Source organism: Nymphaea colorata, chromosome 10 (assembly GCF_008831285.2).
Source record: "Nymphaea colorata isolate Beijing-Zhang1983 chromosome 10, ASM883128v2, whole genome shotgun sequence".
Classification (NCBI taxonomy): domain Eukaryota; kingdom Viridiplantae; phylum Streptophyta; class Magnoliopsida; order Nymphaeales; family Nymphaeaceae; genus Nymphaea; species Nymphaea colorata.
Genome location: NC_045147.1, coordinates 5,993,381 through 6,008,986, shown reverse-complemented (window position 1 = coordinate 6,008,986; position 15,606 = coordinate 5,993,381). Strand labels below are relative to the sequence as shown.

The window sequence follows — 15,606 nt, the reverse complement described above, 5'->3', positions numbered from 1 at the left end:
TGAGATTCAACAACATTGATGCGAAATGAATCTCGATGCTTGTACGGTATTGAGGGTAAATGAAAGCCATATCATTTGCACAACACGAGCATTTTCTGCTTATGATTTAAATTGATGATTTATAAACTATTTAAAAGTAAACAGTTGACATCTTTTGTAATGTTTCCTGACTTCATGGGCATATTAGGAACTCTCAGCCCCTCTCTGCTTTTGAAAAATGTTGTCCTTTTTATTACCAAACCGTTAGTCCATTCATAGAGTAGATGAAACCCCTCAAACATATTCCACTCATGCTGAGTGTAATGAATTTTCCATCTTCCCCTTTCCATGTTCCCATCACAATTTGTTTTCTTGTGAAGGCTAGGCAGTAGTTTTTTTTATTTCTCTTTTATGTTTTGCTTAGGAAAGGGTTTGAAAGAGTCGTTAGCTTTTAACTTTTTTATCATTAGTTTTTTTTTTTTTTTTACATTATCAGTATCATTTGATTCATGCAGCTGATGTCAATGTTTAAAGCCCAACTCATCAGTGTTCTTGTGGATGTACAGTGGTTTTGGAAAAGCCGATTCATGTTGCACGAGAGTTTGCTCTTGTACTTCAAAATCAAGTTTTTATTGTAGGTTATAATTGTCAAATGTCTTGTTTTACCTAATCATTGGCACTTTAGATGTACGTGAAGTTCATCCAACTCATTGTAGGCTCTGGGGGCCAAATTAGGGCTCTATAGATGAGGTTGTTGTCGAGCTTGAATGTTCCAATGAATGGACCAACATGTCGCTACTTAGGAATGGCTTGTCTATTGGCCATGCTTTTGGTCTCCCTAGAGTATTTTGCATGCATTCTTTCTAGTTGGCATGTGCTGTTGCATTTAAGTTTCAGTTGTGCTGTATTATTTATTAACTATATATATTCTTGATAGGTTTGGAACACAGTCTTGAGGTTCTTGGAGTTGCTGCAATTGAAGACCATCTGCAGGTGATTCCCTTTTTCCTTCTCTAGGGGGTATTGTTTCGTGCGAGAGCTTTCCTTCTGGTTTGACTTAAGTAGATTGTCATCGTTTTCTTTTGGATGTCATTGCTGGAAGGTGTTCCTGGAACAATCGATCTGCTTCGGAAGGCTGGAATCAACTTTTGGATGCTTACTGGTGATAAACAAAATACAACCATTCAGATAGCGCTATCTTGCAACCTAATTTCTCCTGGTTAGTCATGCTTCATTCTTCTTTTCTCACGAGCCCAAGTCACTTTGTCTCATCAAGGCATATTGTCACAAAGAGCTGAAATGTTTTCTCTTTTGGCATTTGATAACTTTCGAAAAGAAAATTAATAATCTTTTACTATATAAGATCATAAACTTTCTTCTGTGTGCAAGCTGTATGTGGATGTGATCAGAATGTGGTCTTAGTTGTCTTTTCTTCCTTCACACAAGATCTTCAATATGTGGATGAACGGAAGACGCCCTTGATCCTTTTATGTGCTGCTGTTGGTGGAGACTCAGGCCTGCACAGATGGTGTAGGCATACGTGAGAAAGATAATTGGAATACTGCTAGCATCCAGATCTAATAGTATGGTTCCTTTTGATAAACTTGCTGATGTTGTTTCTGTTGGACTTGATCCGGCCTATTTCTTGTGCTTTCTATTACAAACTACTTTGTTGTGCATAAGCTATCAAATGGTAGTAGAACTTATGTCGGTTAGATCATGCAGAGCCAAAAGGACAGCTTCTGTTAATAAATGGGAGGACAGAAGATGAAGTTGCAAGGAGCTTGGAAAGGGTGTTGCTTACATTGCGAATAAGCACCTTAGAGCCAAAGGTGCAAACTTTGTCACACAGCTTTTTTTTTAACTTTAGTTGAGCTGCATGTAGGCCATATCAGCCAATTGTGCCTCATAAAATAAGCTATCGGTTTTATGTCTGCATTTCTTTTGCTACAGGTTTTGAGGAGTACTTTCAAAAAGATGCACATCTATGTTCATCAGAAGTACGGTTATTCGTATGAATGGAATGAGTAGTATATACCATGTTGCATGGATACTTATGTTACATTGGTATGGATACGAGTGCCTGGTGTGGGTGTGATTGTTCAATTGAGTGTTTATTTCTGTTTTTTGACGTGCTAATATCATTTTTTTTTACTGGAGAACATTGAACTTTTATTTGTAGGATCGTTTTTGAAGTAGACTAGGAATTGTAGCTGTTGTCCTATGTTTCTCATAGAATTTTCACCAAATTAAAAATCGTTTTCAAATATAAAAATGACCTTCAAAAATTTTTGTTTTTTTGTTTTTTTTTGTATCTAAAACTTCTTTGGCATATGTAAAATGGCCACCAGTTTTCAGTTGGACCAATTAGGTTGGATTTGCAATATTATTTAGTAGTCTTCATTTTTTTTTGAATTTTGGATCTTTAGTCATTAAACTCACACGACATTGGTGGAAAGGTTTGCTTTGTTGTTGTTCATTTTTTTAGTGAAATTTTGTATCTTATAGTTGGTAAGGGTTCAACTTAGTAAATATAGGTTCACTTCTTTGTTTTTAGGACGTGTTTATGTTCTTATAAACTATTTTATTTTTTTGCTTGAATTCTTGATTTATTTAGCATAAGGTGCGAGGAAGGAGTGATTAGATAGGTGGGGATAGAGTAGAATAGATGGTTTGTATTTGATTTTTGAATTCGATAGTTCGATTTTTGAATTGGATAGTTAGATATTCCCTACTTCTATAGGAGACCATATGGAGTTCTTCTTCTACCCAACAAATCAGTCTGGTTTCATAAAAACTCCTCTTTTGGTAGAAGAGAGCTCCTACTTCTAGGTGATATGCCATTTGATGTCAAGTATTTTTTTAAAAGAGAAAATTTTTTATTGTGCCTAAAAACATTTTAAAAGTGTCTTATCAAGGAATGATATGCCTTCGTTTTGTTCTTACTACCTGCCCAAGCAAAAGGAAACTTTCAAGTTTTTTTTGTTGTCAATCATTAAGAGAGTCAATCTGGCAAAATCCTATGAAGCTGAGAAAGTCAAGACTAGGAGATGCTATTGACTCTAGTGATCAAGTGTCTGTAAGGGTTTAGCAGGAAAATATCCTAAGAGAGAAGCCATAATGTCTTATAAAATATTGGCAGGTAGCAAAATAAGAGTTGAGAGATGGGCTCGGGGCTTGTGTAGTTGTTCATCTGGGTTAATAATCAAGAGTACCGGGTAGGCATATAGGTGATTTATGTCTATACCACGAAGATAATGACTTATGTACTTTTGGCATGTTGAAAACCCGCAAGGTGAAACGGGTTGATATGTGACAAAACTACACCTGACTGCCAAAGCGGTGGAGTTTCGTAGTAGCCTATGGGGTGGTGAGGTATTCCCTCAAAGGTGAAGGTCGGCCTGAAAAAGAAAATCAAAAGCAAGAAAAAATGAAAAGGCAAAAAACCAAATGCAGAAAAAAAGGAAGAAAAAGAAGCAAACCCAATAAAAACAAAAAAGGTGCCTGTCAAGAAATAAATGGCATGAAGGCTGAACTCTAAGGATATGGAATGCGACAATCTTTCCTGGATGTGCGATCCTTGGGTCAATATCTGCTCTTCTTTTTGATTTCCTAAGACATTGAGGACGATTACTTTATGTTCATTTTTTTTGGAAATTTAAATGCTACCCTTCTTGAGATTCAACAACATTGATGCGAAATGAATCTCGATGCTTGTACGGTATTGAGGGTAAATGAAAGCCATATCATTTGCACAACACGAGCATTTTCTGCTTATGATTTAAATTGATGATTTATAAACTATTTAAAAGTAAACAGTTGACATCTTTTGTAATGTTTCCTGACTTCATGGGCATATTAGGAACTCTCAGCCCCTCTCTGTTTTTGAAAAATGTTGTCCTTTTTATTACCAAACCGTTAGTCCATTCATAGAGTAGATGAAACCTCTCAAACATATTCCACTCATGCTGAGTGTAATGAATTTTCCATCTTCCCCTTTCCATGTTCCCATCACAATTTGTTTTCTTGTGAAGGCTAGGCAGTAGTTTTTTTTATTTCTCTTTTATGTTTTGCTTAGGAAAGGGTTTGAAAGAGTCGTTAGCTTTTAACTTTTTTATCATTAGTTTTTTTTTTTTTTTTTACATTATCAGTATCTTCTGATTCATGCAGCTGATGTCAATGTTTAAAGCCCAACTCATCAGTGTTCTTGTGGATGTACAGTGGTTTTGGAAAAGCCGATTCATGTTGCACGAGAGTTTGATCTTGTACTTCAAAATCAAGTTTTTATTGTAGGTTATAATTGTCAAATGTCTTGTTTTACCTAATCATTGGCACTTTAGATGTACGTGAAGTTCATCCAACTCATTGTAGGCTCTGGGGGCCAAATTAGGGCTCTATAGATGAGGTTGTTGTCGAGCTTGAATGTTCCAATGAATGGACCAACATGTCGCTACTTAGGAATGGCTTGTCTATTGGCCATGCTTTTGGTCTCCCTAGAGTATTTTGCATGCATTCTTTCTAGTTGGCATGTGCTGTTGCATTTAAGTTTCAGTTGTGCTGTATTATTTATTAACTATATATATTCTTGATAGGTTTGGAACACAGTCTTGAGGTTCTTGGAGTTGCTGCAATTGAAGACCGTCTGCAGGTGATTCCCTTTTCCTTCTCTAGGGGGTATTGTTTCGTGCGAGAGCTTTCCTTCTGGTTTGACTTAAGTAGATTGTCATCGTTTTCTTTTGGATGTCATTGCTGGAAGGTGTTCCTGGAACAATCGATCTGCTTCGGAAGGCTGGAATCAACTTTTGGATGCTTACTGGTGATAAACAAAATACAACCATTCAGATAGCGCTATCTTGCAACCTAATTTCTCCTGGTTAGTCATGCTTCATTCTTCTTTTCTCACGAGCCCAAGTCACTTTGTCTCATCAAGGCAGATTGTCACAAAGAGCTGAAATGTTTTCTCTTTTTGGCATTTGATAACTTTCGAAAAGAAAATTAATAATCTTTTACTATATAAGATCATAAACTTTCTTCTGTGTGCAAGCTGTATGTGGATGTGATCAGAATGTGGTCTTAGTTGTCTTTTCTTCCTTCACACAAGATCTTCAATATGTGGATGAACGGAAGACGCCCTTGATCCTTTTATGTGCTGCTGTTGGTGGAGACTCAGGCCTGCACAGATGGTGTAGGCATACGTGAGAAAGATAATAGGAATACTGCTAGCATCCAGATCTAATAGTATGGTTCCTTTTGATAAACTTGCTGATGTTGTTTCTGTTGGACTTGATCCGGCCTATTTCTTGTGCTTTCTATTACAAACTACTTTGTTGTGCATAAGCTATCAAATGGTAGTAGAACTTATGTCGGTTAGATCATGCAGAGCCAAAAGGACAGCTTCTGTTAATAAATGGGAGGACAGAAGATGAAGTTGCAAGGAGCTTGGAAAGGGTGTTGCCTACATTGCGAATAAGCACCTTAGAGCCAAAGGTGCAAACTTTGTCACACAACTTTTTTTTTAACTTTAGTTGAGCTGCATGTAGGCCATATCAGCCAATTGTGCCTCATAAAATAAGCTATCGGTTTTATGTCTGCATTTCTTTTGCTGCAGGTTTTGAGGAGTACTTTCAAAAAGATGCACATCTATGTTCATCAGAAGTACGGTTATTCGTATGAATGGCATGAGTAGTATATACCATGTTGCATGGATACTTATGTTACATTGGTATGGATACGAGTGCCTGGTGTGGGTGTGATTGTTCAATTGAGTGTTTATTTCTGTTTTTTGACGTGCTAAAATCATTTTTTTTACTGGAGAACATTGAACTTTTATTTGTAGGATCGTTTTTGAAGTAGACTAGGAATTGTAGCTGTTGTCCTATGTTTCTCATAGAATTTTCACCAAATTAAAAATCGTTTTCAAATATAAAAATGACCTTCAAAAATTTTTGTTTTTTTGTTTTTTTTGTATCTAAAACTTCTTTGGCATATGTAAAATGGCCACCAGTTTTCAGTTGGACCAATTAGGTTGGATTTGCAATATTATTTAGTAGTCTTCATTTTTTTTAGAATTTTGGATCTTTAGTCATTAAACTCACACGACATTGGTGGAAAGGTTTGCTTTGTTGTTGTTCATTTTTTTTAGTGAAATTTTGTATCTTATAGTTGGTAAGGGTTCAACTTAGTAAATATAGGTTCACTTCTTTGTTTTTAGGACGTGTTTATGTTCTTTTAAACTATTTTATTTTTTTTGCTTGAATTCTTGATTTATTTAGCATAAGGTGCGAGGAAGGAGTGATTAGATAGGTGGGGATAGAGTAGAATAGATGGTTTGTATTTGATTTTTGAATTCGATAGTTCGATTTTTGAATTGGATAGTTAGATATTCCCTACTTCTATAGGAGACCATATGGAGTTCTTCTTCTACCCAACAAATCAGTCTGGTTTCATAAAAACTCCTCTTTTGGTAGAAGAGAGCTCCTACTTCTAGGTGATATGCCATTTGATGTCAAGTATTTTTTTAAAAGAGAAAATTTTTTATTGTGCCTAAAAACATTTTAAAAGTGTCTTATCAAGGAATGATATGCCTTCGTTTTGTTCTTACTACCTGCCCAAGCAAAAGGAAACTTTCAAGTTTTTTTTGTTGTCAATCATTAAGAGAGTCAATCTGGCAAAATCCTATGAAGCTGAGAAAGTCAAGACTAGGAGATGCTATTGACTCTAGTGATCAAGTGTCTGTAAGGGTTTAGCAGGAAAATATCCTAAGAGAGAAGCCATAATGTCTTATAAAATATTGGCAGGTAGCAAAATAAGAGTTGAGAGATGGGCTCGGGGCTTGTGTAGTTGTTCATCTGGGTTAATAATCAAGAGTACCGGGTAGGCATATAGGTGATTTATGTCTATACCACGAAGATAATGACTTATGTACTTTTGGCATGTTGAAAACCCGCAAGGTGAAACGGGTTGATATGTGACAAAACTACACCTGACTGCCAAAGCGGTGGAGTTTCGTAGTAGCCTATGGGGTGGTGAGGTATTCCCTCAAAGGTGAAGGTCGGCCTGAAAAAGAAAATCAAAAGCAAGAAAAAATGAAAAGGCAAAAACCCAAATGCAGAAAAAAAAGGAAGAAAAAGAAGCAAACCCAAGAAAAACAAAAAAGGTGCCTGTCAAGAAATAAATGGCATGAAGGCTGAACTCTAAGGATATGGAATGCGACAATCTTTCCTGGATGTGCGATCCTTGGGTCAATATCTGCTCTTCTTTTTGATTTCCTAAGACATTGAGGACGATTACTTTATGTTCATTTTTTTTGGAAATTTAAATGCTACCCTTCTTGAGATTCAACAACATTGATGCGAAATGAATCTCGATGCTTGTACGGTATTGAGGGTAAATGAAAGCCATATCATTTGCACAACACGAGCATTTTCTGCTTATGATTTAAATTGATGATTTATAAACTATTTAAAAGTAAACAGTTGACATCTTTTGTAATGTTTCCTGACTTCATGGGCATATTAGGAACTCTCAGCCCCTCTCTGTTTTTGAAAAATGTTGTCCTTTTTATTACCAAACCGTTAGTCCATTCATAGAGTCGATGAAACCCCTCAAACATATTCCACTCATGCTGAGTGTAATGAATTTTCCATCTTCCCCTTTCCATGTTCCCATCACAATTTGTTTTCTTGTGAAGGCTAGGCAGTAGTTTTTTTTATTTCTCTTTTATGTTTTGCTTAGGAAAGGGTTTGAAAGAGTCGTTAGCTTTTAACTTTTTTATCACTAGTTTTTTTTTTTTTTTTACATTATCAGTATCTTCTGATTCATGCAGCTGATGTCAATGTTTAAAGCCCAACTCATCAGTGTTCTTGTGGATGTACAGTGGTTTTGGAAAAGCCGATTCATGTTGCACGAGAGTTTGATCTTGTACTTCAAAATCAAGTTTTTATTGTAGGTTATAATTGTCAAATGTCTTGTTTTACCTAATCATTGGCACTTTAGATGTACGTGAAGTTCATCCAACTCATTGTAGGCTCTGGGGGCCAAATTAGGGCTCTATAGATGAGGTTGTTGTCGAGCTTGAATGTTCCAATGAATGGACCAACATGTCGCTACTTAGGAATGGCTTGTCTATTGGCCATGCTTTTGGTCTCCCTAGAGTATTTTGCATGCATTCTTTCTAGTTGGCATGTGCTGTTGCATTTAAGTTTCAGTTGTGCTGTATTATTTATTAACTATATATATTCTTGATAGGTTTGGAACACAATCTTGAGGTTCTTGGAGTTGCTGCAATTGAAGACCGTCTGCAGGTGATTCCCTTTTTCCTTCTCTAGGGGGTATTGTTTCGTGCGAGAGCTTTCCTTCTGGTTTGACTTAAGTAGATTGTCATCGTTTTCTTTTGGATGTCATTGCTGGAAGGTGTTCCTGGAACAATCGATCTGCTTCGGAAGGCTGGAATCAACTTTTGGATGCTTATTGGTGATAAACAAAATACGTTAGAAAATCTATTAAGGGCCTAGTTGTGTCAGACAAAACTAGCACCTTTGATTAGCCTATGTAGTAGAAAATGTATGTAGTCCGTTTACCTTCTAAACTGGGCTGGGCCATTCATGCGCTTAAGTAAAAAAAAGATTGTAATATTTATTCCTCTTATCTTCTTTTTTCTACTTTTACCTTTTTTGTATTTTGTTCTTTTTTATTTTCTTTTTGCTCTCTTTCCAGTTCTTCTTCGTTTTCTTTTCTTTCATTTACTGTTTTTTTGGCTCACCTCGTCACTTTTTCATTTCCTTGACTTAGCGCTTTTGAGTACTTACTGTCTACCTGGTGCATCATTATTTGAGAGAGCGAGAAGGTGACTCTATTTCCACATAAATACTTGGAACATAGTTGTACATGCATGGAGTACATCTAGTGCATATGCGTACATATGTTTACACTACTTCTTCTTGTTAGCACAAATTGGCAGGGGACACTATGATGCTGCTTAGAAAACAGGTTTGTAGATGCTGGATACTTTTTTTTTTGTTGTTTCTCTATCCTTAACTTGTAGCACTATAACATTGGGGGAATTTTGAAAATCCCATTTGGGGTCAAGCCTTAATATTGCCTTTGATGGCTGCAGTTTATTTTGGTTATCAGCCAATGGTGTTGGATGAAAAAATGTAAATGGGATGTTGTAGAAGGTAGGAGACAGGTTTGAGGAACTACATGAAACAAATACTGAGGAAATTGTGAGTGGTTAAGCAGTAATCTGGAAATTAATAATGGCTAAGTAGGTTCCATGGCAGTATTGTTGCTTTCTTGATATGTTGAAAACATTCTGAAATTATCATGCCATTTTTCATGTTTTTGCTAGATGTTGGGAAGCTAGGACCGTGGTGCTCTTGTTTGCAGCTGTTTGATGTGAAAACAAGTGATATTTATTGAATTGAATACCATGCAGTTATCACATTTAGAATATTGTTCCATGCTGTTGCCTTGTGCCCTTGTTCATAAGGCCATCTATGTATGCTGATTGCTGACTTTACTATTTTATGTTGCTGCTTGATCTTTGCTTGAGTTTTTTTGAGTTTTTGTTAGTTTCAGTTTAGTAGTGAATGCAGTTGGATTCGTTAATCTTAATTCTTCTTGCATTAATTGGTATTAGAGCGAGGTTTTTACGAACATGAGAGGCCAAGTTCAACATACCTTGCTGTCATCCCCAAAGTGTGTTCCTACCCTGCGCATGGCTGTAAAAGATGCAAAAGATATGGAACGGGAGAAGGATTATGTTGCTACAGAAAAAGACTTTGTAGAGTTTGCATCCAAAGTAAATGAAGGAAATCCTGCAGAAATCGTGCAGTCTTAAGAAGAAAATCAAGAAAACTTACAGCAGACTGTGGCAAAGCACGGATTCGAAATCACCTGCATGAGACAAGATCTTGCTGTCGTAACCTGAAATATTGATGAAATCAGAGGAATGCTTTGCTTGGTTTTGCAAAACGCGCAGAATAAAGACGAAAATCACCAGGCATTTCCTGCTGCAAACCGTGTCCCCAACATCGGTGCATTGGGAGCTGCTGGAGGCGAACGGTCGCGGGATTACCTTGCGAGAGGAGTTGGGGTTTTGGGAGAAAATTGGGATCGTGACTTTGTATCAGTTGAAGGGTTTCCTGTCGAAGCACCATTGGCGGTCGACGTCAAGGCTCCCTGTCAGAGTTCCCTTGCATTCGTCTTTGTCTTCCTCCCATCAACAGGCGGTGGGTTCAGCCGTGGATTCGACCGTCACTGGTCTGCACGCCGGTGAATGGACGAGGATGCCTTGTCCGGCCAAGGAAGCATCTACAACATCAGGGTTGCCCGTCACTTTGGGTGGCAAGGAGAGGTGTGGCAGACATCACCGGCCGATGGTGGTGCAGGGAGTGCTGCCGGCACCCACGGAGTCCATTTTGCTCCTTCTGCAACTATTGGGCGAGATTCAAAGGCGCCTCCAACTGTTTGACCACCGCCTATGACCTTACTGCCTGGAGAAGAAGGTGGACTGATGGGCGGACGCCCACTGTCGCCGTTATCCCACCATCATCACGGGTGGGAGGCGGTGGGTGCCCCTCCCTCCCACGGCGGCTTTAGCTTTCTGCCTGAGGAAAGGAGAAACCACCGATGTGTCGAGGGGCTTCGAGAAAAATCTCGAAGGGCATGACGGTTCGGGCCGGTCCCTTATGGGACTGGTTCGAACCAAATCAGAGTTTGGACCCGATTCGAGTCCATATCACCTGATTCACAGGTATAAGGGTTCGAATCGGGATCAAAATCAGTTTGTTTCATCATTTGAGACTGGATCTGATTTGGGGATGCCCATAGATTATATCCAAGCTTGGGTTTCTTCTCCAAAGCCGCCACGATGCTGCCACTTTGATCATCATCAGAAGATAGGGAGCATACCACCACTTTAGCATACGCAGGAGAACAATGGGACCTTTTGTTCACCAGATCCAAACCTTGTCCAAACTCTCTAAGGTGAAGAAGCATTTTGGCAGAATGAATGATTTAAACTCGTCGAGGATGACTTTTCTCCAACTAGGGGAGTCTGATGCAAGATGAAAGCATAACCAAATTTTGTAATTGGATCCAATTAGAATTTTTAGTATTTGTAAATGGATCTAGATCTGCAGTCCATCCCTTTCTCTATATAAAGGGGCGTTGGATCATGTTGTAGGGGAATCAATCAGTTGAAAGAAATGCCAGTTGTTTGTTAGTTTTCTTTTGTTCTTCTTGTTTGTTTGATCTTTGCTTGATTTTTAGTTAGTTTCAGTTTAGTAGTGAGTGCAGTTGGATTAAGATTCGTTAATCTTAATTCTTCTTGCATTATTTAGCCTCCTGTAATTTCCTAATATTGTGCTTTCACAATGACTGTCACTGTTGGATCTTTGTATTCAATCTCTATTTATGCTTCATCTTCTACTTTTGAAAACTTGATACATGTTATAGTCCTTTACAACATCCAGAGAGATTGTTCCTCATGTCATTTGCTTATGTAATCCAAGTTTAAATGTGCTAATCACTGCAAATTGAAGGCTTGGTATTGCATTAGGAAACGACTAATGACAGAAATATTTTCATCTGTTACTTTGTACTGGATAACTAAAACAACTATATCGTATTCCTAAATGGTCATTCCATTGTCAAAGCATGTATGGTTATGTACATGGCTTTTGTACCTCTTCATAATTTGAGCATTTCACTACGTAAATGCTTATGGCTCCTCGTTATGTCAACTTCTAACTTGATTAATCTCATATCAGTTAAGCTAAGTGGATCATGTTTGTGTATTACATTTTTTGTGTATATAATAGAAGACAGTTTTTAGTTTGTCTCACTGTATTTATCCATTTTTCGCAGCATCTGTCCCTAATCTTGACATGGTTGAAAGTGTAGATGATTAAAAGGTACTTATTACTCTTAATGCTTTTTGGAAATTGATGTTTATTTTATGGTTTATTTTTTTCATACTTTTTTCTGTATTAAACAATATTTTTTAACATGACGCCATAAATTGTCAATTTTTCATTGTGGATTAGCTCACGGGAAGTGTTTATCATTATGATGCATGTAGGTTTAGGTGGTATTGCTAAGAACTTCACTTTTCTTCTGCTTATGCTGCGTGTGGATGCTGGTGTATACAATGGACCTTTTCCCTTCTTTAATGTTTATGCCTAAAAATGGTATAGTTAATTTGACTGATGGCACCATCATTATTTATTTTGTTTGTCTTGAAGACTGGAATGTTGGATAGGCAGTTTGAAAATAGTCTTCATCTCTTTTATGTAAGTTAACTTTGTCTAGTTACTCGTTGGTTTGTCCCTTGTTTGCTTTGATGTCCAATATTCATGACTGTGTGAAGAGCTTCTGAGTGTGTGCATGTATGTAGTTCTCTCTCTCTCTTTGTCAGCCTGCCTACAGGTGACCTTATTCAATTTCTTTGTGATGACAGTTTAGACACATGAGCTAATTGTTGATATGTTTTAATGTACGGGTTTGGATCTGGACCCGGTCCAGCGGGTGCTCCTGTTTAGGCCTGTTGAGGCTCTACTTATATCTTTGTAACCCTAATTTTTTAGAGTGAATGAAATCTTAAGAGAGAGATAGTCTGGTTGCTAGTGGGCACCAGTTCCTCCTCATCTGTGGTTTTTTGTCTCTTGTTGAGGGTTTTTCCACGTTACATCGTGTTCATCGTATTCTTTTTCCTATTTTTCGTGTTTCTACATGGTATTAGAGCCAACGAGTTTGGGAATTTTTTTTTGCGGTCGTAGAGTTTCGGCCCTGACCTTTCCATCACTTGCTGCTCTTGTTCCGCCGCTGTCGTTGCCGCCACTACAACCGCCGCCTGGCTGCATCGCCTGAGATTGTTGCCCTCTCCAGATTGACGTCGGAGATTGCTGTCGCCCTAAGCTGCCCTCTGCTCCTCCACTTGGTTCTGAGTTTTTTGTTTGTGCTCGTATTGGACCACCGTTTGAGTGGTGATCGTCTGCCGCTGTGAAGTTTCGGTGGACACCGTCGACTCTTGGCGGTTTGCCTTTGCGAGCTTCTTCACCATCGACTTGTGGATGACCTACCAGCGGATTTGATCGAAGGAGAACCGATTTGAGGGCCGGTTGAAGACGATCGTGCCATATTCTGTATACTCAGTTTTAACAGGCCTTACTAAGCCTGTTTCTGTCCGAGCTTCAATTGAGGGCTCAATCGGCTGTAACATTTGGGGTTTTTGATTCTGATCGCTTCCCAACAAACCAATCTGTCGAAGGTAAGTGGAATTGTGTCAATCGGTGCTGAGTGATTTTCGAGCTCAAGAAGTTTGATTAGACACTGTTCTGCTTTGCCGCCGACCAGTCCCTGTTTCTGGTGACTTTTCCGGTGATCAGACCGTTGGATTTTGATGATTCTGGTGCCATTCGATTCCTAACATCTAGGAGATCCTCTCCACTAATTTGACATCAATCGGACCACAGATGGCATTCTGGAGGTGATGGACGAAATCTGGCAGAAATCGGCGGCGTCTAACTCAAGCAGGCGACAGACAACCTGTGACTTCAAGGCTCAATGACCTGAGTGTAGACTGCTCGGATTCAGCCCAAATTTGGAGCGTCCACTCCTTGGCTTGTGCTCTTGCTGTGGTTCAAATTTCAGAATTTTTGAAGGTGTCTATGATTTTGTACGATTTTTCAAGTGAAGCCCTCTTCGACAGGCCTAAAGCTGAGTTGTGCCTGAGGACTTCTCCCGACGGTCCCAGTGCTCTCACGCCTTGGATCATCAGCTGCGTCGTCTGGCTGTCGTCCCCAGCGTCTGCAGCCTCTCTCATTCTGCGCCACCAGTGTCGTTCTGGAAGAAATTTGGGTGTTCTATCGACGTGATGGTGGATTCCCATATGGGCGATTGGATCATCAACAGTGGCGCTACTCACCACATGTCCGGCGATCCTAAGGTCTTTCATGGGTATAAGCTTTCGTCAGGAAAGGAACATGTTTCTCTTGCCGATGGTTCATCTATCTCTGTGGCTGGGAAAGGGAGTCTCTCACTTTTGAACAAGTTCTTAGTCCACAATGCTCTACATGTTCCCCATTTTCCCTTGAACCTCTTGTCGGTTAGCAAGATCACGAAAGAGTTGAATTGCAAACTTATCTTTTCTGCTGATCGCTGTGTTATGCAGGACTTGGTGATAGGGAAGAGGATTGGGATTGGTCTGGCTTCTGACGGGTTATATCGTTTACCTATGGGGGCTGCTCAGGTTCTTATGATGGCAGTTAGCCAAGCAACGAAGCACAAAGAGGACTCCCTTTAGTTGATTTTCCGTTGGCATGAGCGCCTTGGACACCTGCCTTTTGGACTTCTTAGACAGCTGTTTCCTGATTTATGTTCCAGGTTAGACATGACCATGGTGTCTTGTGATGTCTGTCACCTGGCCAAACATGTTAGAGCTTCATACCCTTTGTCTAGCCATCGGTCGAATGAGGTATTTGTCATGATTCATTCTGATGTGTGGGGGCCTTCAGGGATTCCTTCTTGTCATGGTTTTCAGTATTTTATCACCTTTATAGATGATTGTTCTCGTAACACGATTGTCTACTTGTTGAAAGACCGTATAGAGACTTTCATTGCTTATGTGGAAACTCAATATGGAGCATCTGTTAAGACCTTTCGATCTGACAATGCTCGTGAATATATGTGTCAGTCTGTTGATAGCTTCTTTCGAAAAAGGGGAATTGTTCATGAGACTTCCTGTAGTTATACTCCTCTTCAAAATAGAGTTGTTGAATGAAAGAATCATCAGTTATTGAATATGACTCGGGCTCTTCTTTTTCAACGTCATGTTCCAAAAAGGTATTGGGGGGATGCTGTGTTGACTAGTGTGTATCTTATAAATCGTTTGCCTAGTCGTATGTTGAATGGGCAGACGCCTCACTCTATGTTACCGGGGAGTCATGAACCTTTCTCTCTTTCACCCTGAGTTTTTGGTTATGTTTGCTTTATTCACAATCATAGTCCTCACATTAAAAAACTTGATCCAAGGTCTATTAAAGGCATATTTCTAGGTTATTCTCCACTCAAAAAGGGTACAAGTGTTGGGACCCTTCCACTGGTCGTGCCTATGTTACAAAGATGTCACTTTCTTTGAACATGGTTCCTATTTTGGTGAGAATCCTCTTTAGGGGGAGAATTCTATGTCAAAAGAAGAGTATTCTCAGTATTCTCCGAGTCCAGAAATTCAGTTTACAGATTTTTGGACTACATGTGTGAATCTGTTGGACCTTCTATTGAGGTGCCTGAACAGGAGAAAAATGGAGAGTGTTCTACTGGGACAGAAGAGGAATGCAATCGTCTATTTGGGTAAGTTTACTCTAAGCAAAGAGTCTGTACAGATGAGATGACAGGTGGTGAGAATTCTACTCCCAATCCAGTTAGTCCTTCCTTGGATGACCCAAGTCGTGCTCAAAAGCAACTTGTTGAAGAAGAGAGTCAGACTGTTGTTGCAAGTGAAGAGCTTCCCATCGCCCTGCGAAAGGGTGTTAGGTCATGTACTCAACATTTTATTGGTAACTTTGTTTCATATTCTAGACTGAGCAAGGACTACAAATGTTTTGTATCTTCTCTTTCTTTGAC

The 15,606-nt window shown here is 39.0% G+C and overlaps 1 protein-coding gene across 32 annotated transcripts in view; it reads left to right on the top strand.

Annotated features, from left to right (window-relative positions):
• Positions 1-11,819, top strand: part of LOC116262466 (phospholipid-transporting ATPase 2-like) — a 38,572-nt gene extending 26,753 nt beyond the window's left edge. For 3 of the 32 annotated variants that reach the window (XR_007574456.1, XR_007574454.1, XR_007574448.1), the window contains exons 22-23: positions 917-972; positions 8,392-9,597. Coding sequence is in view for 2 of the 32 variants with exons in the window: in XM_050080033.1 (XP_049935990.1) it covers positions 917-972; positions 8,392-8,455 (120 nt within the window). In the remaining 30 variants the exon portion in view is untranslated. The other 29 variants (XR_007574442.1, XR_007574447.1, XR_007574439.1 and 26 more) reach the window with 24 other exon arrangements.
• Positions 11,820-15,606: the final 3,787 nt, after the last annotated feature.